We start from the raw sequence: 23654 nt of genomic DNA on the forward strand, positions 1-23654 counted from the left end.
CAAAATAACAACAACCCCAAATCTCTGCGCCATTTCCCCCTGGGGTCTTCTGCTTCTACTTGCCTTTTCAAACCCAGAATTCCTACACTAGCCAGACCAGAAGGATCTTTCTAGAATACCAGATCATGTCTCTGTTTAATGGAAACTGTTGCTCCAGCTCTAGGGCCATCCCCCCCTTGCCTGGGAGCAGGGCCTTTCATTGTCTAGTCCCTGCATAGTCCTCTGTCCTCACACAGCAGGTATCCCAGCCCTTCCAATGCACTATGCAAAAATGCTTTCTCTCTCCTGCCAGGCACAAACTGGTGTGGGTGTGCCCAGCTTCACACCTTCTGTCCTGGTCCTGATCCTTCAAGGCTCACTGTCATTGCTTTACCCTTGCAAAGTATGACCAGAGCATCCATCCACAACTGGCAGTCACTGCTCACCCCGCCTCCACTGTGTATTGATACTCCCAAGGGCAGGAGCAAGCTCATCCCTCTCTACTTCCAGCCCTGGGCAAGGTGCCGGCTGTTTAACTGCAGGGATGAGCAAGCTACTTACCTGTGTACAATATTTACACTAAATATAAGACCTGTGATTTCAGGCACAGTGTGTGTGTGCTTTAATTCATTCTCTTTCAGAAAAGTACTGCATACAAACTAAGCACTCTCAGTCACCATTGGAATTTGAAAATCTTAAAATAAGTGAACAAATGGTAGACTTGGATGCAGGAATACCTACTCAGAACCCATTCACACTGGCTACGCTAGCCTGGGCTTGACTTATCTCAGTTCAGGCTTCCATCTAGAAGCCAGAGTCACACTTCCATCCAGACTCCAAACACAGGGGCTGGGCCCAGTGTAAGAGCATCCATACCCTGGTGCTGAGGTGTTCCAGCTTAAGAGACACCAAAATGGGAGCGCAAACTCAAGACAGATGACTGAAAAGTCAAGAGGAGAAGTGAAAGGTTCAGGCATTATGCTGGCCTGCCCCTGTTACCTGGTGGAATCCATTCAGGCAATACCCTGGTCAGCCCAAGGTTCCATGGGAAAGAAGTCTGCACGCAGGTGCAGAGGACCCCTTTAAAAGATAGGCCCCTGCACCTTTACGCTCTCTCTGCCCCTTTACTCTCTCTCCCTGTCTCTCTCTCTCCCCCTGTCTCTCTCTCTCTCTCTGTGCTCTCCCGTCTCTGTTTCCCCGCTCTGTCTCTCTAATGGCGACCGGCCATGGCGGTCAGCCATTTACCCCTGTTCCTCTTCTTAGTCTACCCATTCTACCGGGCCTTATAATAAACTTATAGTCTTATGTCTGTCTCAATATTTCTCTTTTCTTCTTTTTAAACAAAACAATAACAAGAAGACTATTAGCAGTGTGTGGAAGCCAGGTTGCAGTGTGCGCAAAATGGGAACTGTGTGGAAGCCAGCTAGTGGTGAGTCTCTAGGTCTGCTGCAAACCCTGCACTCACACAGGCTTCACCTGTTCTCAACAAATTAAGCCAATAAGGAAGACAACAGAGACCACGTGGCCACAGAGCACAAAGCAAGCAGCTCCTGATGAGTAAGCCTGGGAGGTAGCAAGTTCCCTCCCAGCAATACATGTCCCCAAGGCCACAGGCTGGCTACACTCTCATCTCCCCACATCACCAGTCAAAACAATGCACCGAGTGGAAGTTTTGAAAATTCAATTACCCTAATTACTGTTGGAGGTAATTAATTTTGGCGTCCAAACCATGCTAATTTCAAGTTGTAGACTTGGTTCCAATACTTAAAAATTGCTGCTGCATTTTACATCATTCACTCTCACTGATGTGAGTCATAGGCTGAAGAACTCCCGCACAGGGTTACAGTGACATCAGTGGCTGCTCTGCAATTTAAGCATCCTTGGCCTAAAACCACCCTGGTCCAAAATGATTTCAATAATTCTGGGAGAGTTTACACCTTTGATAAAAAGGATTTACACTCACAGAACTGTTGGCTGTTTCTTTCACTCTCAGAGAAGTTCTCCATTGGTCCTGCAGACACAGAACAGTTTTCTGGAAGACAGTGCGGTGGCAGATGCCATGCTGTAGTGGAGATGTGACTTGGTGACCATATTTCGGCCAGTACAGTGTAGCTGAGGCCTGAGAGGGTGAAGGTGACTTGCTTTAGGTTATGCAGCCTATGGAAGCCTTTAGGACAGGAACCCAGGTTTTTTAACCCATGTATCCATGTATGTATTATGTATGTGTATTCATGTATGTGTATATATGTATGTGTGCATGTATTATGTGTCTATGCATTTATGTATGCATGCATGTATCTACGGTGCTGCTCTGATGCAGTTCTGGGCTAAGACTGTATTCTATCACAGAACTATAGCCCCAGCCCAGACCCTTCAAAGTTGGTATCTTTAGGGCTGTGGGTGTGGCAAGGTGGCAAGAGGCTGTCTAGCAAGTGAAAGATTCTGAATTACATCCCAGTAGTAAGGTAGACAGAAAGAAAAAGAAGGAAGGGAGGGAGGGGAGTCCATATGTGTGTCTTCTGTGGAACACTAAGCATAAGAATTTAGCCAAGGACCTTGAGACACGTGGCACCCTGCAGTGTTCTGGAAAATTCTGACTGAGGCTCATTTTCTGAGACCGGGGAGTGTGAGAGCAGAGGAAGCACTCTGCTCTGCTCTGCACTTCTGCAGCTAGCTCATTCCCTGTTCTGCTCTGCGCTTCTGCAGCTGGCTCAGTGAGGATTTGCTTTTGTTTTTGAATTCTTTCTACATTTCCAATCTATTGCAGGCTTCTGGCTTTGTGCAGTCCAATGTGCACACAGCTGCATTTGAAAATGCCTGTGCTTTTCTGGGTACCCCATGTCAGTTCTTGCCTTGTCAAAGACCAGTAGCAAATCATTTCAGGCCAACCCCAGTAGCTCTCAGTGAGGCCACAGAATAATGTTGGCAGGGGGGAGGCAAGCACAGGAAGCTGCAGATCCTCAAGTGGCCTCTGGATGCTTGCCGACCGTGGCTTCACCATAGCCTTCCTTGGCCACTGAGCAGTGCTCAAGGTCAGGTGTTCAGGCCTCCTCAAGTGTGCCTGGTGCTCTAGCAGGGTCCCCTGTGTCTCTGACAGTGCCACAGAGCTCCACCAGAGTTTCTGCATGAAACAGTGCTTCCCCCAGAACAACTTCCTCCCCTTAGGGAATTTAGGGACAGGCATTGCAACCCTACTGTCACCTTCTTAAGAGAGTTAGGGACTTCCTGCTAGGATGAGCCCCCCCCCTGTACCTTTGGGGGACTTACTAGGAATGACCTCAGTACATGAGATAAGGGACAAGGGGCCAAGCATTTCAGATTCTGGGTTACCGGTACAACGCAAAGCACTTACGTAGCATATGTAAGGCCCTGGGTTCCATTTTAGGATCTCAAAAAACAGTGGTTTTCTTCTGAACCATTTTTCTTTTTTTTAAACCCAGCTAGGTACTTTCTTGAAGCCTAAGTTACCTCGACTACTACTTTCTAGAGCAAGAGCAAGGCCGTGGTTAGGCCTGTTCCACTGTGCAGAGATGTCAGCATATGAAGGTGCCATGGGTGAACAGTCTGCAAAGTGGAGTCCAGGGCTCAGGGCCATCCAGAGCAGAGGCAGGAGAACACTCCTCCCTCATATCAACCGTGTCCCTGAAAAGGTGTGAGAACACCACCAAGGAAACGCACATCCCTCCTCCCCACATCCTGCTGGGGACATCTGTATCTGATTCCTCCCTCTAGCGCTCATGGTTGTTCTTTTTTCTCCTTAAAAAAAAAAAAAAAAGCTATTTTATGGATATGGTTGTTTTTAGAGTCCAGAGGAGGGAGTTGAATTCCCTGAACTGGAGTTACAGACAGTTGTGAGTGACTGGGTGGATACTGGGAATCGAACCTGCAATCTCTGCAAGAGCAGCCAGTGCTCTTACCTGCTGAGCCATCTCTCTCCAGTCACTCTTATTCTCTCTTTAACCTTCTGTTCTTTGAAACACTGTCTGCTTATGTAGTCCAGGTTGGTACTGACTCCTGGACCCAAGTGATCCTTCTTCCTTAGTGTCCCATACTCGCCAATACTGTGCCCTGCTCTACCATACAGGATTGTCCCACACCCCATTGTCCTTTCCTCCTAGATGCTACCGTGTTTCCTAAAGAAAAAGTTGTCCCTTAAGGAACTGCTTATTAGCAACTACAACATTTTACTGTTGCGATGTGCACGGCTCTACCTAACTGGCAGTTTCTCAGCTAACCTAATGCTGTCGCCTCTGCCCCTTGCAGAAGAGGTCCTTTGAATTAACTGATAGATCCACTTTCCAATTTGGAGCACTTAACGCCCAGTTTCACTTTGGTGAATGCTCTCCCAAGTTAAGCCAACAACAGTCGGAAACCCGGAGGCACACTGCCCTGTTGAAGAACATTTTTCCCCAAGAGGTCCTGCTGCTCCAGAGACCTCAGCCCTCATGGAGGGTGTCAAGAGAGGGCCTCTGCCATTTCCTTCATACAGGACCATCCTTAGGGCGGCCAAATTGGTCACTGAGTAGCGATGGAGGAAGAGTGAGCCCGTGGCAGCTAAGTAACCAGATTCAGTCACTACGGTGTGCCTATTGGCACACATCTTAATTAGGTTTTAATGCTAGTAATTTGATAACAACCCCTGGCTATGGGCTAGAGAACTGTCAGTGCTGAAAGCTTTTTATTTAGTTTCTCTTCCCTTTCCACTGAGGCAGCCTCCCCACTGACCCTTGTCGAAGACCCCCATCTGCTGGTTGCCACGGTAACTGAAGGAGACCAATTGAGCTGAACACAGCGACTCAAATAAAATCTGCAGCCAGAGGAATTCTGCTAAGAGTAATAAATCATTTAGTAAAAGGGGTCCTCCACACGGAGATGAGTGTTGGGATGATACGATAGCATAACTCTTCCAGCTAGAAGGCCCATGACAGATCGGGGTGATTAGGCCGGCTGGAGGGCTCATTTGGTTTCTAGTGGGCTCCGGCATCGGAAGAGACAGATCCTGCCCAGATCCTGTGCCACCGTCGGGGAGAAATGAGCTTAACACTTGGCCCATAAATGTTTGAATATTAAGGGTGGCAAGAGAGCCAGCTGAGGCTTCCAACACACCTTACTCTTATTCCGTATTTTAAGGTAGTACAAGTTCACCAGTGTCCCTTGTGACTCATGTCAGTCAGCGGCAGCATCTCCAACTTGACCATCTGTGGGCAGGCAGTGTGCTCCCCGAAATGGAAGGGCACTTTCTAATTAGGTGTGACCCAGGAAGATCTGACAGGGGCCAGGGCCTTTGCCCCCTAATTTTGTAAGGCTCCTCTGCATTGAATTATGGGTAGATAAAGGGCCCTTGTGCCCTGTCCTGGGGATCTCCTGAAGCCAAAGGAGTTGCATTTTCAAAACAAAAGCTCAGGGTTGTGCTACTTTTCTAGCCTGTCCCTACCTGGCAGCTCCTTTGTTGGTATGGGCAGAGAGACAACTGTCCTGACAGCAGACCAGGACAGGAGAGCAACACTACTATACCCTATACCATCGGTGTGGTTGTGGAGCCTTCTCACCCCACAGGCCACTGTCCTCACTGGCTGCCTGGCACCATTTTAAAAGGCAATGGTCAGGGACTTGGAATGCTCCCTGACCCAGAGAATACACTACCCCATCCCTTGGAGTTAATTTTTAGTCAAACCGAAGGTAGACTTTGTTTCCTCCTTTATGGATGCTGCCAATAAAATGTTTCTGTCTTAGTTTTCGGGGAAGAACAGCCCTTCCTCTCTGAACCCACGATGCACAACCACCCAGGCGACCCCAGCAGCCTCCAGTGTGGCTGGCCACCCCTTGCTGGGCAATTGTCCTCCTGCAGGTGCAGCCTGCCACTAGGCTCTACATGGGCCACTGGGGCGTGCACGCCTGCCCCGCCTCTGGACACCGGGGGCTTGGCCAGCACCCCCTGCCCACCATGAGTGGGCCAGCACCTGGCGGGACTGGGAGGCAGCCTGCAGGGGCCCAGCTGGGTGGCTAGCATCTGGCTAGGCAAACTCCACAGGGGCCCCGGGCCTCTGGACTTTGGCAGAAGGAGGGGATTAAAGAGAGCTGGCGGTTGAGGGAAGAAATGGGTGAAAGCTTCATTAACTCCATGCTCACAGCCTAGTTTCATTTTCCTGAGAAGCAATGAGAAAAACAGGTTGGTTTCCCTGCAACAACAGGAGAGGTGCTGTGGATTTTATTTGCTGTTCTTACTTTTAATTCCTTATTTGTAAACAAACAAATGAGTCATTGTTTGTTGATGATCATAGATGACCCAAATTTTAATTAAAGAAAAAAAAAATCTTGGCTAATAGAGAGGCCAAAGAAATATTACATCCCATTTTAATTTCTATGTAGTGATTAAGCTTGTGTGACTTAATTGAAACTGGCAAGACTTAAGAACTCAAAGAAGTGAAAATAAAACGGTGCTGGACAACCACTCTCTAGCTTTTTAAGACCCATCCTCCAATGTGCCCTGGGAACCAGGACTTGAGTTCATAAAGAATTTTCAGTGGATGCTGCTTTATGTCGGGGTCTCCATACTTCATTTCTGCCCCCCCATCTTTACAAAGTTACCATTAGTTTCACTTCCCAGCCCTGCTTAGAAATTCTCCTTCCAAATGCTTTGTCTCTGCTCACTCTCCCAATTCCCCTCATATTTCAATTCCCAGACACTCTTGAACTTTGCACACAGTGCCAGTTTGAGCCTGCCCAGAATAATCAGTGTATTAAATTCCACTCCGACAGTGAGATTTCTCTAACACAATCTGCCCAACCTCAACTCTTTCCTTCAGAAACATTCTGCATTTAAAAAGAAACTCCCAGCGTGAACCTCCTAAGAAGCGAATGGAACAGACAGTGCATGTGGCGTGGGGCATGCAGCTCAGAACCAGAGAATTCTGTACTTTGTTTCTTCTGTGCCATGTGCATAATGTACATGTGGCCGAAAGTGACATCAGACATGGAAAGTGAAACGCCCTGGGGGGGGGGGATGTGAGGGTGCCGGCCGGAAAAGACAGAAAATATGCTGATAAAAACAGTAACTTCTGCTAATCTACATTTCCCAGTCACTGTCTTAATTAAGAATGTTAGGAAATATGTTGCAGTTTAATTGCATTGTTTCAAGAAACTCCAAGACTGACAAATTCCAGGCTGTGCGCACTTGGAAAGAAAAAGGGATCAGAGTGACAGTTTCTTCTAATTGGCGAATAACAATCAGAATTAGGCTTTTCACAGATAGCGGCCCCCAATGAATCCCGAACTCACAAGACAGTGTAAGAATAGCCCAACACTCAACATGTCACCAAGAAATGGACTCTGGGAAGAAGGGAAGTGAGGTATTTCAATTGTGTAAGAACACAATTTAAAACACAAACACCAGGTACATCAAGTACTCACAACCATGGATGGCACTTGACATGAAATTGCAGAGAGACATCTTAGCTTTGCAGAACATCGGTGTTTATGAAAGAAGTTGGCAAGAATCTATGATTTTCAGATGACCCCATTTAACGAGAATGTAGAATCAACACCAGTTTGCAGACACAGTCCCATCTCTAAATTGTCCCTCTCGCCTACTCCAGCCCAATCACACAGGCCCTGGGCTCCACTTTTCTTTCTGAGGGAGGCTTGGTGCTGCTACAACAGACAAGGTCCAATGCATTGTCACTCCTCCATGTTCCTCTGAGAGAAGCTATGCTCCACACATCACATCGTTCAGCTTTTTTACTTAATTTTATGATGATGATGTACATGTGTACATATGTGTATGGTGTGTGTGTGTGTGTGTGTGTGTGTGTGTGTGTGTGTGTGTGCATGCATCTATGTCCTGTGTCCATGTCTGGGGTGGGAGCAGTACACATGGAGGTCAGAAAACAAGTTTGTGGAGTTGGTTCTTACCATCTACCTTTGTCTTGGTTTGGGGCATCAACTCAGGTTATCAGGCTTACACAGCAAGTGGGCTTTATCTGCTGAACCATCTGCTCAGCCCAGTGACTCAGTTTTAACCTACAATTGCATCCTGTCCTTGGTCCCACTTGTTGGGGGGGGGGGGGCTGTGCAGTCTGTGCAGTTAGGGTGACAGGAACTGTATCACTATTCAGTGTGCTATGTTCCCAAGGGGCTCAGCACCGGCCAGGAGCTGAGCAGCCACTCTCACAGGGTCTTGAGACTGTTAATTGAAAACTTGAAAAAGGATTATGTATTGAAAACTTGATGGTTGACTCTCTCAGGTCAGCCCTCTGCTCCTTTGACTGTCCTTGGCTATTTTACCTTCCATTAGCCAACTTAGGACACACCTGAGCCTGAATTAGCTATGGTCTCCCAAGGAGGTGTTTCTACCTTTTCCAGCCATGCTAGATTTTGCTGTATGTGTGAGCAGCAGAGCACAAAATGCTTGCACGCAGTGGCTATGGCTGCCAGCATCCCAGGTCTCACTTCTCAAACTTATGCACATTCTATATTACATAGTAGCAATCTGAGTTCTCAAACGAGCCAATGAATGGCAGGTATGGCTTAGCAATCTAATGACTTCACTGGTAGAGACTGGCTTAATTTTTTTAAAAAAGGTTACACTCAAGATCTGCAAGAGTAGAAGGATAGACTCCCATGGGCTCACCATGAAGTTCACAGGTTTATCTATCTGCTGGAATCCGGGTGGGAGACACAGACTTGCGGGACTTTGAGAGCCTTCCTGCAGAAGGCATTTTTTCAAGGCCCTGGAAATGGTAGGACTGAGCCTGGAGCCCGGGAGGGTTGAGGGAAAGCACACAGAGGAGTGCTGCAACATGACTAATTAATTACCAAACTGGGGGCAGAGAGGAGAGTTCACAGGGGCCTAGAGCCCAGAGAACCCAGGCTTGTAATTAACAGTTGAAAAGTTCTAGTCAATTCTCTGAGTTCGAAGAACATTAAAAGGATACGTAATCCTGGGGGGAGTGAAGCAACCCCCGCCCCAGGGCCAGGTGCCTCTCCAGCAGTGGCAAGGCTGTCCCCCTCTGCCCTCCCCCCCTCCCCGCGCTCAGCACCATTTGTTCCATTACACAATCTCCTGAAGCCATTTAGAGAGAGCTCAAACAACTGCCTGTACCAACGCGACACATGGCTTCCCATGCCGACTCTTTGCTAATCCAGACGCTCCAACCATCTTTCTTTAAGATGCCATATGGTTGGCAGAAGCCTGTAGCACTAGCGGCACATCTGCCTTCCTCCTTGCCTCCATCCCCCAACAAAAGAGGGTTAGCAAGGCAGCCCGAGAGGAAGGCTCAGCGAGCCAGGCTGGCTGGAGGCTCCACTTAGGGCTCTGACACAACATGGCTTTTAAGGGATAACTAGGAATTACTTGAGACGCCACCATTTTTAGCTGCGGGGCGTGACAGGGTTTTTTTGGGGGGGTGGGGGGTGGGGGGCTATTGATGATTTAAAAACAAGATTTGAAAAATAAAGGAGTCTTACTTTCCAAAAAGTTGATTATTTTAAAGCCACTTCGGAGTGCTCTCCTGGGAGCTGTCTTCTACCAGAGAGAGCCTCCACCCTTGCCTGAGTAGTTTCTTTTGGGTCAAGGAAGACAGACACGGAGAGAGGAGCAGATACCCGAGCTGGCTTTGTTAGCTAGCAGAGCGGCTGTATGCTAATGAGGCCGCTCCACAAGGGGCCTTTGGTGTGATGAGCAGAGACTGTTGACACTGTTGACATCCTGGCTCTCCTGGCCTGTGAGGCCATGGGCTGTCTCCTTGGAATCTGGCCCCCAGTGAGACAGTTTATTCAACTATCTGATGACTGAAACCTGGCTCTGGAACGTGGAACAGTTTGGGGTAGGGGTGGGTAAGAAAATAGTCTATCAAACTCACGGTCAGAGAGACATAAGGGAAACTGACAGATTTCTTCTGCCCGGGAAAATATTGTAGATCTGTGAGTGACAAAGGCCATGATGATGGCTTCAGGAACAAAGGCCTGAAGAGTGGAAACGAAGGGTACAGGAACTGCCTCTGTTTTGGGGTACCTGGCACTCAGCAGATGGGGATGCCCCATTGATGGTACTAACCTCCACATGAAGGGCAAGCTAAGTATCTGACCTCCTTGTAAATTGCTTTGGACCTTCTTGTTGGCCAACCACAAACAATTCCTCACGTTTGTGGGGATGTAACACAGGCAGAAATGAAGCGACTATCCTGGTGGGGCCAGGCAGAGAAAAAACAGTGGACGGGAAGAGGCAGCCTGTCTGAAGCATTTCTTTCCTGGCCCAGAGGCCATGACAGACAGATGAGGAGACATCTTTAAAGGAGGGAAGGGAAACAACATCCACAAGGAACCTTTAGCAATCTTCTGTAGGGAAGAAGACACCAGACTCAAGGCCCACGGCAGGTCTCAGCAAGGGAGACTAGGTCTCATTATGCAGGTGAAGTAGTTGCTACACAGATCCATCATCTCCAGGCTGGGGTCCAACACTGTGAGCCAATGAGCAATAAAGCTAGCTAGCTATCATCAGTATGCAGGCAGGGGGTATCGAATTGTAAATTCATTACTTATACTCTACAACATGAATGAAAATTCATGTAACTGAAATGCAAAAACACGAGGAATGACTTAAGCAGCACCGGGTAAAATGATAGAAAGTCAGCCCGTTCAGACAGCAGGCCCGGCCACTTTGAGAACAGGGCATTGCTGATGTGTTCCGTCTTTAGAATTGCCTTTGTGCTGTAGGGCTGGGCTTTTAGACCTGTGGCTTCTAGTAAGTTGATGTTCAACTCTGTGAATAAATGTAGCTTAAGTGCATCTCATCAAAATTATATTTCTTAATATAAGATTCTTGCAGTGAATGAGGTGCTACTCAAAGAAAATGTCCCAGCCTGAACTGGATGATAAGAGCTAAGTTCTATCGGACACAAGGAACACAAACTTCAGGAATCTAATCATGGAGACTGGGGCATGTAGAAAGAGACGTTTGCAGTTAAAATAAAACAGATCTCAATTGAAATGTGTGTGTGAGCATGACCCTAAGCAAATCCTTGGAGGGCTGTTTCTTGATACAATTTAAAATAATGCTTACCCCCCCCCCCCCGCTGCCAGGACTGTTAGAAGAGTTAGAGACAGTACATAAAGTTCCTGGCACCTTGTGGACCCTGAATAAGGGACTCCACCATTACTGCAGTTGCTATTTTAATGGCCTGCTGTGGCGCACATACAAAGTTCTTTCTACATGCATTAGCTCATTCAACTGAAAACAGCTCTGCAGTGTAGGGGGTGTCTCTTCATCTAATGAATGAGGCAAATGAAATTCAATAACAAAGACAAGATCATCAACAGTATGAGACTCTCTGTTTCTCTTTATTCTTCTTTTCTTTTCCCAACAGGGTCTATGTTGTTCCTGGGTTCAAGCAATCCTCCTGCTTCGGCCTTCCAACTAACCAGGGCTACAGTTGTGGGCCACAGTGCTCAGCTGTGTACTGAACCCTTCCCTATGCAAAACCAGTTTCAGTCTTAACATTACAGATCACCAATGCCAACATCATGCTCATTTTAGGAGGCTAAGAGACACTGTCGATGTCTTGGTTCCTGCTGATGAAGCACGTGCTGAAGGTTGGCCTAGGTCTATCTCTTAAGCCCGCAATGCTAATAATGAAAATAACAAGGTAAAGATAGGATAAAATGGCAAATTTCTTGAAAAATCCTGGCTCTGGTGTCTGCACACATCTGCCACATGGTCATCTGATGAAACTTAAAGCATTTGACAAGAAAATTTCCTAGTACAAAACACCAAAGACAACAAAAACCAAAAACACCCAAACCAACCAAACAAAAAACAACATCTTTACCAAACATCCATGTGTGCTCCCTAATTCTAGAGAGCTATAGGGTCAAGCACCCATGTTTGAATATGTTCATTTAACATGTGTGCTAGATGCTGTTCACACCGTAGTTAAGGATTAAGGCAGAATTCTTTATAAGCTAGCAGGACATGGCCTATGTACTTGAATGCATTATACATACAAGCACACACCAGCAAAGCCGTCATCACATATCTGGAACCTGGTTTAATGCTGCTATAATTGTCAGAGGTTTCTTTCCATGAGCCTTTCGCTAAAAATTAGCTCTCGATAGAAAGTTTCCGAAACGAAATTATTTGCAAGGGATGCTGGAACGTTGGGAAGTTGATGATCAGATGCTGACATGAAAAATGTGAAGCGACAGTGAGATCTGGATTTATGGTGCACATATGTGCTCCACCAGACAGCTCTCTCCAAATAAAGCCACTGCTCTTCTCTTCCAAACTCGCCTCCTGTTTCTGATGGAAGGAGGCAGGAAGCTGTCCCAGGTGTGTGTTCTCGACCTTTCCTGTGTCTTCTGTGTCTGTTGGCCACGCTTCTCTTGGTTTTCCCCTCCAGGACTGTATCTTCCAGGGTCCAGATTACACTGTGGATGTCAATCTAACTAAAAGTCAAATACAAGTGGAAACAAATGTAAATGCCTGCTAGCACCCATAACTCTGGGGTCTGCTGCCAGGTCCCTGGTGTTTACTCCAGGAATACCTGGACCCTGGAGACTCTGGGCAGAGATTCAATGAAGCCTAGTGTTGTCTAAGTACAAAGTGTACACCACAGGATTCAAATTTAAAGGGCAAAATCCTGTAGGTCTCTCTGGAATGTTCTTGTAGACAACTTTATGAAGGGGCATGCTATCTCTCATGGTGGACACCAGCACGGTGCCTGTTCAGTAGAGGGTCTTACTCTGTTCTCAGAGGGGCAAATTTCAAATGATTTGTCTGCTTGTCCCAGGAGATCCAAAGAGCTTTCCATTCCAGTGTTGCTAATGGTGTGGACAGGGTGAACCTCCTCCCCACTGGAAGTGAGAGTGCTCTCCTGACCCAGCCTGTCTACTCTGGGTGTAACTCTGAGGAGTGATTTCCTATGCTGCCTGTGTCCTTGGCTATAGTCCTGACATACAGGTATTGTTTAGTGAGCACTTACTATAAGCCAGGGACTGAACATTTCTGTGCCTTGGTCATTCTTTCAGATGAAGTGTAGGCTACACGGAATATCTTGCTACAAGTAACAGCATAGATGACTTTTTTTTTTTTTTTTTTTTTTTTTTTCCTGCAAGACAGGGTCTATATAGTCCTGACTAGTCAGGAACTTGCTATGTAAACCAGGGTGGCCCCAAACTCAGAGAGACCCACCTGCCTCTGAATCCCAAGTGCTGGGACTAAAGGTGTACTCCACCATTCCTGGCTTAGACCTTGTACTCTTTCCTATTCTTCCTTGGGAATCTTAGAGTCGTGAAATAGAGAAGTGTATGAGGCCAGTTCACAGGCATGGGACTTGTGGCCTGCAGTGGCCTCTCTCTGCCTGGATTTCCTCAAAGTGACAGAGAATCATAACACTTCCATCTCTCTCACAAGGTCAGTAGGAAACTATACTCGTTAGATATGGAGAGAGTACATGCTGCTTACCTCCAGCTCATTCGCCACCCTCTTTTGGTGCGAACTGGACCACTAAATGCAACTATAATTGTTTGCTCTGCCAGTGAGAGATGGGGCAACAAAGAGCTCATGCTTACATCCTTACCCAAAGGGTCTCAGACAAACTGCAAGGGCAGTGAAGGAGCCAGCCCTGGGAAAGACACAAAGCTATGGACACCACACTGGACAGTGTCAAGCAAGATGGTCTTTTCTTCTGCAGACCCCTGGGGATCAGGCTGAGTGTCTGAACGCTAAACGAGGACTGGTAACACAATACCACAATAGTAGACGCACACAACTAAAGGATGGAAATGAGGGTGGCATTTTATAGAACAGGAAATGCTGCCTGTCTTCTTGAGACGGCGCAAATTGTTAATGCAAACAAACAGCTGTTTGGAAAGAAAACATTATCCCTAAAACCCAGATGAAGCTCTATTTATTACATTTCAGAGACATTCTAATTATAGTGTCTGAAAACTATCTTACCCTGGATATCTGTGACACCTAAATTATCTGAAAATCAGAGAGGTTAAGCCAAAATTGAGGCATCTCTATGAGCAAGACTTAGGGAGCATAAAAGTGCCTTTGTTTCCCCAGAGGCTCCGAAGGATAGAGCTGGGGCTAGGACAACCCAGTCAGTGACAGAATGGTGAACCCAGTATTCATTCCAAGATATTAACATATGCTATCTTCAGATCCTAAAATCCATCACTACCACTGGTCGGCCGACATCTGAGTGTTTGCCTGCTTCTCTAGGCACTCCAGAGCACTAGGCCCCAGGTGCATGCCAGAAGTTCTGGTACATTCTCTGTGTTCATGGCTGCTCTCCAGGCCTGTATCCAGTTCTATCATCGGAAGTGTTGAGCATTGCAGCCTCTGTGGCAGGCCTGGGCTGAAATCTGTCTCCACTCTCCTAGAAGAGCTGAGGGTCCATGCCTGCCTTTGCCAGGGACCAGGATGTACCTGCCCATTTCCCAGTATTCCCACACAGCTGTTACCCTTCAGCAGCGTGCAATGGCTAAGGAATTATAAAAGAAACCATACTTTACTGGGCCTAGGCAGAGTTCATCTGTGGGTGAAACGGCCAGATCTGGAGTGGAGTTACCCCGAGTCCAGGGCACACTGAACTTGTACGCTTGTTCGTTCAGCTCAATCCAGAGTAAATATATAGACTTCAGGTTGAAGAGGCAACAACAGCACACCCAGAAACGTGAGCAACGCAGTCTGTCCCCACGCTCTTTGGATGCATTTTGTCACTATAGGGTGACCTGCACCTGAATAGCCACTCCCATCTGCCAGTATGCCTGCCATTCTCCCTCCAATGGCTTACCCTTCCTGCTCCACCTCACATCCGGCACGCCTCACAGGGTGCCACTCAGTTTGGTTAGTTAGTGAAGGCTTGAGACTTTTTCTAATGAAAGTTATGGTGTTACACTATTAATAGTATACACACTATTATTTTGTCTTTATCTCAGCATCACTGGTTTAAAACAATTCGGTGTGTATAAATATGTCTAATAATGTGTATTTGATTTTTTTAGTAAATCCTTGGCATTCCATTTTAAGCAGGTCAAACATGCTTACATGCATGCACAACATAATTAATATTCAGTATAATCTCAGACCACTTTTTACTGGTCTCTGTGTCTTTGAAATCAAGTTTCTGCTAGGTGAGTTCATTAAACATTAGAAACATTTGCTTGACTAAACAGAATTGCCAAGCTGTGGTCCGTGAATCTCGACAGAGGCAAAGGTCAAAGGCCACACTGTAACACTGGCCTGTCCCAGGGCATGGAAACAAGAGTGTAAACACCTGTGAACAATTGGCACAAATATGCCTAAGCTGATTAATGACTTTCTAAAAAGCCCAAATGCTTTACCAATACTGCCACATGCATTAAACTTCAATTCATAAAAAAGAATATCATCCTGAGGATAAGGCCTAGCTGGGGCATGTTAGCTACTGGCAGCCATTTTTGTTCCACTCCATGATCATCTTTCTGTTCACCCACATTAAGAGCTTTGGGGTGCCGGTCTTAGTGGCGCACACCTTTAATCCCAGCACCCAGGAGGGAGAGGCAGGTGGATCTCTATGAATTCAAGACCAGCCTCATCTACAGAGCGAGTGCCAGGACAGCTACAGCTACACAGAGAAACCCTGTCTCGAAAGACAAAAAAACAAGCAAACAGAGCTTGGGTCAAAGAGGATCCACAGCAACTACCCACCTTTCTACAGAGGGTTCTCTGTAAAGGGCTGTTTACATCATTCACTCCAGTTACCTTCAGACTCATAGAAACACACCTTACTCACTTACCTGCCAAGCTTTCCAAGACACCTGGCAGAGAGGGAGTGTGTGGGGATGTGCCTATTGATGGAAAGGTACCCAAAGATCAGAGTTGGCAAAGTGTACTTCCGCATAAGTGGACACATCTTAACCTAAAGAGGAGAGGATGATAATGGCTTTCAGGGAAACATTTAAAAAGGCATCAGATGGTGAATTCAGAGACTAACATCGTCATCTATGACTTTTTTTCTTTTTTGGTTAGGCATGTCATTCATCCCTCTTCACACTGAAAAATCTGTCTATCGATTCAGACCATGATTTGATGATGCTCTAGAGGCAGAGAGGGAGCCTGGGTAGACTGGAGAGATTACAAAGCCATAGAAATATGCCAGACTGGGCAGAGAGGAGACTCAGCAAAGCACAGAGTCAGATCATCACCCTGCCACACATGGGTAGCCAGTCACAAGGCAGGTGCTGCTTCCGAGACAGGAAATAGTCTAAGGTTGTTTTCCAAAGAAAACGGAGTCAAAGTGCCCACAATGCATCCATTCTGCTTGGCCTTAGGGATGCCATGAGAGGCTTTCCTGGGATCTACAGCGTCTATGGCCAGCCTGGCCCTCCATGCAGTGTGCTATGCCTGACCCTTTCTACACTGGCACATGACAGTTTTGAACCTCATACCTTGGAGACAGCACTTTGCTGGTCCCTTTGGCACTGGGCAGTTGCCCAAGACATGTAAGTAGTGAGTGAAAGTTAAATTTGGTGACAGCACCACAGTGGCCTTGACTGTGCCCCGGAAGCTTCTTTCCACCCTGGACACAGGACACACGGCACAGGTGCACAGACCTCTTTGCCTTTCAAAGAACCACAGCCATTACTCTGTTCAGTTAAAATAGAGTTGTTTGTATCTGTGGCTGTCTTGTTACTTTTCCCTTCCAAAGAACACCCCCCCAAACCAAGAAAAACAAAAACAAAAACAAACAAACAAACAAACAAACAAACTGGATGAAAGAGGGTGATGTCTTGGTGCAGAAAAGGCCTTGGGGACTTTCCAGGAAACAATTCCCTTGGCAGCAGCTGGGAGCCCAGCAGCACTGTGATGTTGCTGACGCTGGATAAGTGCAAAACACAATACAGATGCTGATGTTTCCTGACTGACCCAAAGACAGGCATTTGAAGGCAACTGCAGAAAACACATCAGTGCGTTCTATTTTCACTCCTTCCCTTGCTCATCAAATCTCTTCTGTGCACCCTCCGGGTCTTCTCAATAGAGTAGTGAGATATGGTAGCAAACAAGACCAGACTTCATTCCAAGGTGGTAGAACAGCTGTCAGCAGGATCCACACTGCTGGGAATTTGCAGAGAGGCATCTATCAAAGTCCTCATCTCCAGAACCTCTATCAAAAGAGATTCTCTTTCCTGCCTTATCATGTCCATGTCACCTCGCACATTTATATGCTGAGGGATTTGGGGAGGCAAAGGTGACAGAACAGAGACTGCCGGGCCCGTCTATGGGATGTGTTCCTCCCCTACGAGATCATGATGCAGGGCTGAGGGGTTAGTAAAGAGAAGGCAGTGTGTATCACAAATAATAAAAAACCCGGAGACAGATACTGGAATTCAAGCTGAAGATCAGAAAAGCAAAGAAGCCAGCCAGAATATGGAGATCCTGAAAACTGAATCTTGCATGAGACCCTGAGCTCCTTCTTATATACCTCTCTAGTGCTGGGATTAAAGGCATGTGCTCTGTTTCTCTTTTAGACTGATTCACTCTCATGTAGCCTGGGTGGCTTTGAGCTCACAGAGATCCATCTACCTTTATCTCCTGAGTCCTGTGATTAAAGGTGTGTGCCACCACTGCCCGGCTTCTATAGCTAACTAATGTGGCTGGCTTTGTATCCTGACCCCCAGTCAAGGTTTATTAAATCATAAACAATATATCAACACAGCGATGCAAACCTAAGCCTTGTGCTAAGAAATTATTTAATGGGGTAAGTCTTCCTGGAAAAGAGGCCTTGCTTATATCAGATAGTGGCTCTGCTCTTCAAAGAGATCACAGCTGTTTGGGGTCTAGAAAAGACAAAAGAGGAAAACATGCGGTGGGGAGGGATCCAGGTGGTGTGTGTGTGGGGGGGTCTAGCACTCAGAAGAGGAAGCCATGTAAGAAACCATTTCCACTGCCTACAAAGTGTTATGTGCAGCCGACTGAAAACAACAATGCTGCAAGGCTGTATTCAGATGCAGTGGTAACCCAGAAATAAGGGATGGGTTAATATTAAATTGCCTGTCGCGTTGGTAACAAACATTTCTATACAATACAGTTCAAAACAGCAGAATGGTAACATAGCTCAGTGCAGCCAGGCAGTGCCAAGAAAGAGAAGTGTTTCCCGCTGATGCAAATGATCTTAAAGATAAGAAAGTTGGCTTGCAGAGCGTCTTAAAGACTGCCAATCATGTCACCAACAGGTACAGAGAAGTGAGTCCTGAGAGCCACGACACAGAATTAAACCAAAGACTTTGGGGCTGCTGGCCCCAGTCTTACCCAGTGGTCAGGGACAACCTTCAAAGACACCTGGGAAAGTCAGAGTGACCCAGTGTACTTTCCTTTCCATCAACCTTATATTTGACTGTATTTTAGTAAATTATCCATGTAGTTGTATTTTGACAGCTCTCTTTACAGCAGTAAAACAAAATGTGTGCATCGCAAATGGCAAAGATTCAAATTTCAGCTATGTTTATCCAAAATAGCACTGAACTGCTTCTGTACTTATGCTATACTGCCTACAGCTCCACGGAAGGGGAGACAGATGGGATGAATTTAGCAGGGAAACAGCTGTGGCTTGAAGAAGAGACTAGCAAAGTTCTGCTATCAGGCTTCATTATGCATCAAGGTACCAGTGCAACGTGGATCCATAAGGCAGCCAAAAAAGTGTTTCTCATTTGACTCGTGATAATTACCTTTCCTCAACAGCTGACAATGTTCTAAGTAGCATTAAATAGGTATAATAATTAAGCAAAAATACAAAAATACCCAATAGGCAATGCCTTGCTCAGGATGGAGGTTTCCTTCAGGAATGCTGAGGAGCTGGAGCTGAAGGGCCACACACACACACACACACACACACACACACACACACACACACACACACACACACATCTCTGTTGCAATCCTCCAACACATCCTTCCAGAAGACATTATGCTTTGTATTTAGAATACTTTGTATTTAGAATAAGAAACCTTTCTCTCTCTCTCTCTCTCTCTCTCTCTCTCTCTCTCTCTCTCTCTCTCTATTTCTCTCCCCCCTCCCCGTGTTTGTGTGTGTGTGTGTGTGTGTGTGTGTATGTAGGAGGTTGCCTGTTTATCAACAACCTTACTAAGAAGCTTTAATATTGAGTGATCCCAAAATAAGAAATATGTACACTACTAACATCTAATATACTGCTCTGCAAACAGACTCTTATATATATGACATATGCCACAGGGTTGAACAATATCATGCTTTACCCAAACCAGTATCATTAATATTTCCATGGTAACAGAAAAGGGAAAATCTGAGAAAGTCTTTAAAAAGAAGACGAAACAAGATAAGATGAGTAGTAGACCAATGGAAAGTGACCTCCGTTAGGACAAACGTTTCCTAACAGAGGGGCAAAGATTTGTCATCCTCAAAAGTAGGTCCACTAGAGACTCCTGGGTTCCTAAATAGCTCACTGTCTCTTTATATTCCTGCCCAGCAGAGGTGGTACATCTTATTTCCTCTAATAGCCTTTCGGTGAGGGTGTGCGAGGCAATGTCAGCAGCATCCTGCTGGCCTTGCCATTCCACTCCCTCAGAGAGAGCCTGGCTGTCCTTGTCCTGGCAGCAGAAGGAAGTACATTCTCCTGTTAGCAGCACAGGATTTGCAGTGCTCTGAGCACCTGTGGCCACCTTCCCTTCCTCACAGCCTCAGTTTCCTCAAGTGTAGTCTAGAGCGAGCTTTGGGGATGTGTGTAGAGCACAATAATGTAACTGGCAGTGGAAACTCCTGATGATGGAGAGTGATAGCTTTTGCTACAGGAAAGGAAAGCTTTCTTGAGTTACCCTCTCCTCCATTCCCTTGTTTAAATCATCTTTTTTTTTCTCTCCAGTCTCCAACAATCTGCCTCAAATTAAAAGTAACACAAAGATATCTGAAATTGAGAATTTCAGTATCTTCAGTTTTTTCTTACATAACAAACACTATTTAACTCTGCTGGTTACTATAAGGTGTGTCACGACATTTCTACTAGGTAGCATAATGTTTAATACAATTTTCAGTACCATCTCACTGTACAAATTAAAGAATAAAATGGCATAAGTTGGAGAAATCAAGAAGACACTCAGTTCATGAATGATGGGACCCAGAAGACTAAGGCAGGATTCTCAAAAATTAAGGTCAGCCTAGGTTACACAATGAGGCCCTGTCAAACAAAGACGACCAGGAGCCAAGGAATCTTGAACACAGAATGACAGTTAGGGAGGGTGATCTAAGGTTGAGTTTCCCTGATAGCAAGGTGATGTGAACTTGAACACCAGCAAGAGTGCTCCTAACAAAAAATTGGCTACTAAGAGCCAAGCTCAGATGAGTCCAGAAGGTGCCTAGAGAGGCCTCTATCCATACCAAGACACCTGGTGATCATTTCTGACAGTTCTCTTTGGCACTGAAACATTTTGTGATCTTATTAGAAGAGAGAAGTAAACACATAGGACTGGTACACGTCAATACTGTCTCAGACACTTGGTGTTCTTGCTTCATGAACAGACATAGCTATCCCTCACAACCACTTAGCATTCTGGTTGTAGGATGACATGTCTGCTTGGAGCTGCACTTCTGGGCATACAGATAGGAGTGAGTCAATTCTGAGTGACTCAGACCCAAGTACTAGGGAGGAAAGCATGTACACCAAAGGAGAACTAGAAGTGCCGCACCTCACCAGCAGCACCAGCGACATTGTCACCACATCTGTGTAAGATGCTGCCAGACACCTGTTCAGAAACAAATGATTTAGCTGAAAAATTACCCAAAAGGCATGCTGCCAGTCAATACCTCTGAAGACTTGATGGGCCAAATGAAACAGACACAGGCTACATGCAGAATGCATTTGTTCTGTGTGTCTTCCACACAGTTCCTATATTATGTTTTAAATGGCCAGCACTGGATGGTGGATGTAAGAAGAAAGGATGGTGACAATGATCACTGAAGAATGTGGACATTGGAGTGAATTACTTTTGGTTTAAGACACTTTCCATGGCGCAGATGACAGTGAGAATGTAACTACTTTCAAGTCCTCAAAATCAAAAGAAAAGACATGGCTCAATCTGGGTATTTACAATATTTCTACATAAAATTATAAAGCAAGCAATCAACTAATTGTTGAATTGGGATGAATCTGCCCCAGAGAACTAGAGGTCCACTTCTTATCCACATGGTGTCTGTGCCTGTAGCATGTGTGACAAACACCTAAGCGTCCACACTGCTTTGCTTTTTCCAAGTTCATCTCTGTGTGTTTTGTGACAATCTGCTCTGCTGGAATTTACAATTTGAATAAAACAGATTTGGGTGCTTCCCTGCCCAGAGTAATGTGCAAAGCGCCTTAAAACAAATATTCTTACAAGACAGTTGATGAGGGCATTTAACATCTATGAAAGACTTAGCACCTACACAAAGGTCTTCCGGCTGAACTCCAGCTCATTCAGTCCAACTCCCTAATTCAAAGTTAAATATGATCAGAATATGAGGGGTGAGGTGCAAGAAAAGCACAGTTACAGAGAGAGCGACGAGAAGGCTGCCCTTAAAGTTAAAGGGGGGGGGAGCACTTAATTCTAACATCAGAAATTGACAAGAAAAACACCCACTTTCTTTTCATTTAATTATTACTTTGACAATTGTTGGAGGTGAGGACACATTCGTGCTCGTGTGTGATGGCAAAGATGAGAAGACAACCTGTGAGAGCTGGTTCCAGGGATGGAAGCAAGCACTTTCACTTTCTGAGCCATCTTGCTACCTCTACTCTTTCCTTATAAATGTGGAGAGTGACCTTCAGCCTGGGCTGTCCCTCCCCATCCCCCCCCCCAGTGTTCTTTCTTTCTTTCTTTCTTTCTTTCTTTCTTTCTTTCTTTCTTTCTTTCTTTCTTTTTTTTTTTTTTGAGACAGGATTTCTCTGTGTAGCTTTGGAGTCTGTCCTGGAACTCACTTTGTAGACCAGGCTGGCCTTAAAGTCACTGAGATCCGCCTGCCTCTGTCTCTCAAGCGCTGGGATTAAAGGCATGCGCCACCAACACCCAGCCCGGCCCCATCTTTTACACTGTGTACTTAACCAGCTCAGTGACTTTAGGTCTTCTCCTCAACCCAGGACAGACACAGAGCTAACATGAACTTCTCTACTGCCTAGGGCAGGGTCAAGAATAAAAAATAAGACCTGATGAGTCTTCTCAGACCTTATCCTGGTGAGTGATGTCAACCTAGAGAGAAAGTCAAGGAGCTGGGGTTTCCACCATGACGGGTGTGGCACACTCTTGCTTCATCCAATGGACAAAGGGTAGGAAGACTTCAGAAGCTAAGATGATACAAACCAGGAAGAACTGACACAGATCTGTCTGCCCCACTGATCCTCACTCTGAAGAGGCATGGCTGAAATGTAGAGACATTTTCAGCCCTGCTTCCTAGTAAACACTGGACAAACACAAATGACTGGTTTGTTGGGTAATATTATTAAATGGAGTTTGCACTTAAAAATGTGGCAAATGCAAAGGGTTCTAATAAACTAACTCACATTCAAAAGCATTACAAGGAAACTTACTATTGCAAATTAGATTGCTAAGTGAAGAATGACCTCTTAACTAATTCATTTGGTAAATTTGGATTTAATATATTGGGTTTGCTTAAAGTGAGATCTAGTGGCAAGAGCTTGGCTTTCTATCAGCTGAATTTCCAGTCAGGCATTTTGAATTGGGGTCATTTATTAAGTTTTGAAGCCTCCAGACTCCCACAGTAATCAATATAATCAAGACAACAAAAGCAAAGGCATCAAGTGTTTACAACTGGCACACTTCTTCATGGCAAGGCAAATAAACCCTCACAATTTCCCAGGAATTCTAAAGAAGCTTTTGGAGTATCCATCCCTTCATTAGAAACTAGGAAGATCCCCTCCTTTCACAATGGCTGTAGTTGTCTTTGAAAATGTGTCCTAGATTTTTCATGTCTTGTACATTACAGCTTTTCAACTCAATGTATTATATACAACTTTAAAATTGGTGCTGGGTTTGGGTATTAAAATAGTATTATGTGACAGGGCACTTTGACTCTTTAAGCAGCCCATGCCAACAAGGCATTAAGTATGCAGGCTTCACACCTCACCTTCCTTCCCAATGATCACAGCCACATGACTGCACAGGTGGCAGTATGATCATGGCTCTATTTTCTTCATCAAGCATCTCACTTGTCATTGTTGACAAGTTTTCTGTGGCCACCTAGCCAGTGGATATTTATTATATGTACTGAAATCTTGATTTGTTGAATAGCTAGTATGCTGTGAGGTGCCACAGGCTCACTCTGTAAAATTCAGGGACAATGAAAGAATTCTTGTCTAGAGCTGTCTAGGGAGACAGCAAGGGAGAAGGTCTTTAGACTGTGTAGCTTTCTCAGTATGGTGTCTCAGTTATTGGATAATTTAACTTCTCTGAGTCTCACTTTGGTCTTTTGGAGGAACATGTTCTTATTATTTCTAAATGAGATAACTTATTGCAGTTTAACTGCACTCAAATACACCCTGGCCTTTGAAAACTAACCTGATCTAAGTCACTATGGAGAATGCTGGAGACCATCAGCTTAGACGAAGGGAAGGTTGATCCTTGTTAGGGATTTCAGAGATTTCCGTCTGTGGTTGCTTCCCTCTGTTGTCAT

At 45.6% G+C, this 23654-nt stretch overlaps 1 protein-coding gene across 8 annotated transcripts in view; it reads right to left on the minus strand.

Moving 5' to 3' along the window:
• LOC113830672 (SHH signaling and ciliogenesis regulator SDCCAG8) overlaps positions 1-23654 on the minus strand; it is a 200483-nt gene that overhangs the window by 14388 nt on the left and 162441 nt on the right. Inside the window, exon 18 of one of the 8 annotated variants that reach the window (XM_027418886.2) lies at positions 11301-12420. The exons of the other annotated variants lie outside the window; for them this stretch is intronic. Coding sequence (XP_027274687.1) covers positions 12417-12420 — 4 coding nt within the window. The 3' untranslated portion in view covers positions 11301-12416. Of the gene's footprint in view, positions 1-11300; positions 12421-23654 lie in introns of those variants that run through there. 8 annotated transcript variants of the gene reach the window in all.

Source organism: Cricetulus griseus, chromosome 5, assembly GCF_003668045.3.
Source record: "Cricetulus griseus strain 17A/GY chromosome 5, alternate assembly CriGri-PICRH-1.0, whole genome shotgun sequence".
Lineage (NCBI taxonomy): Eukaryota > Metazoa > Chordata > Mammalia > Rodentia > Cricetidae > Cricetulus > Cricetulus griseus.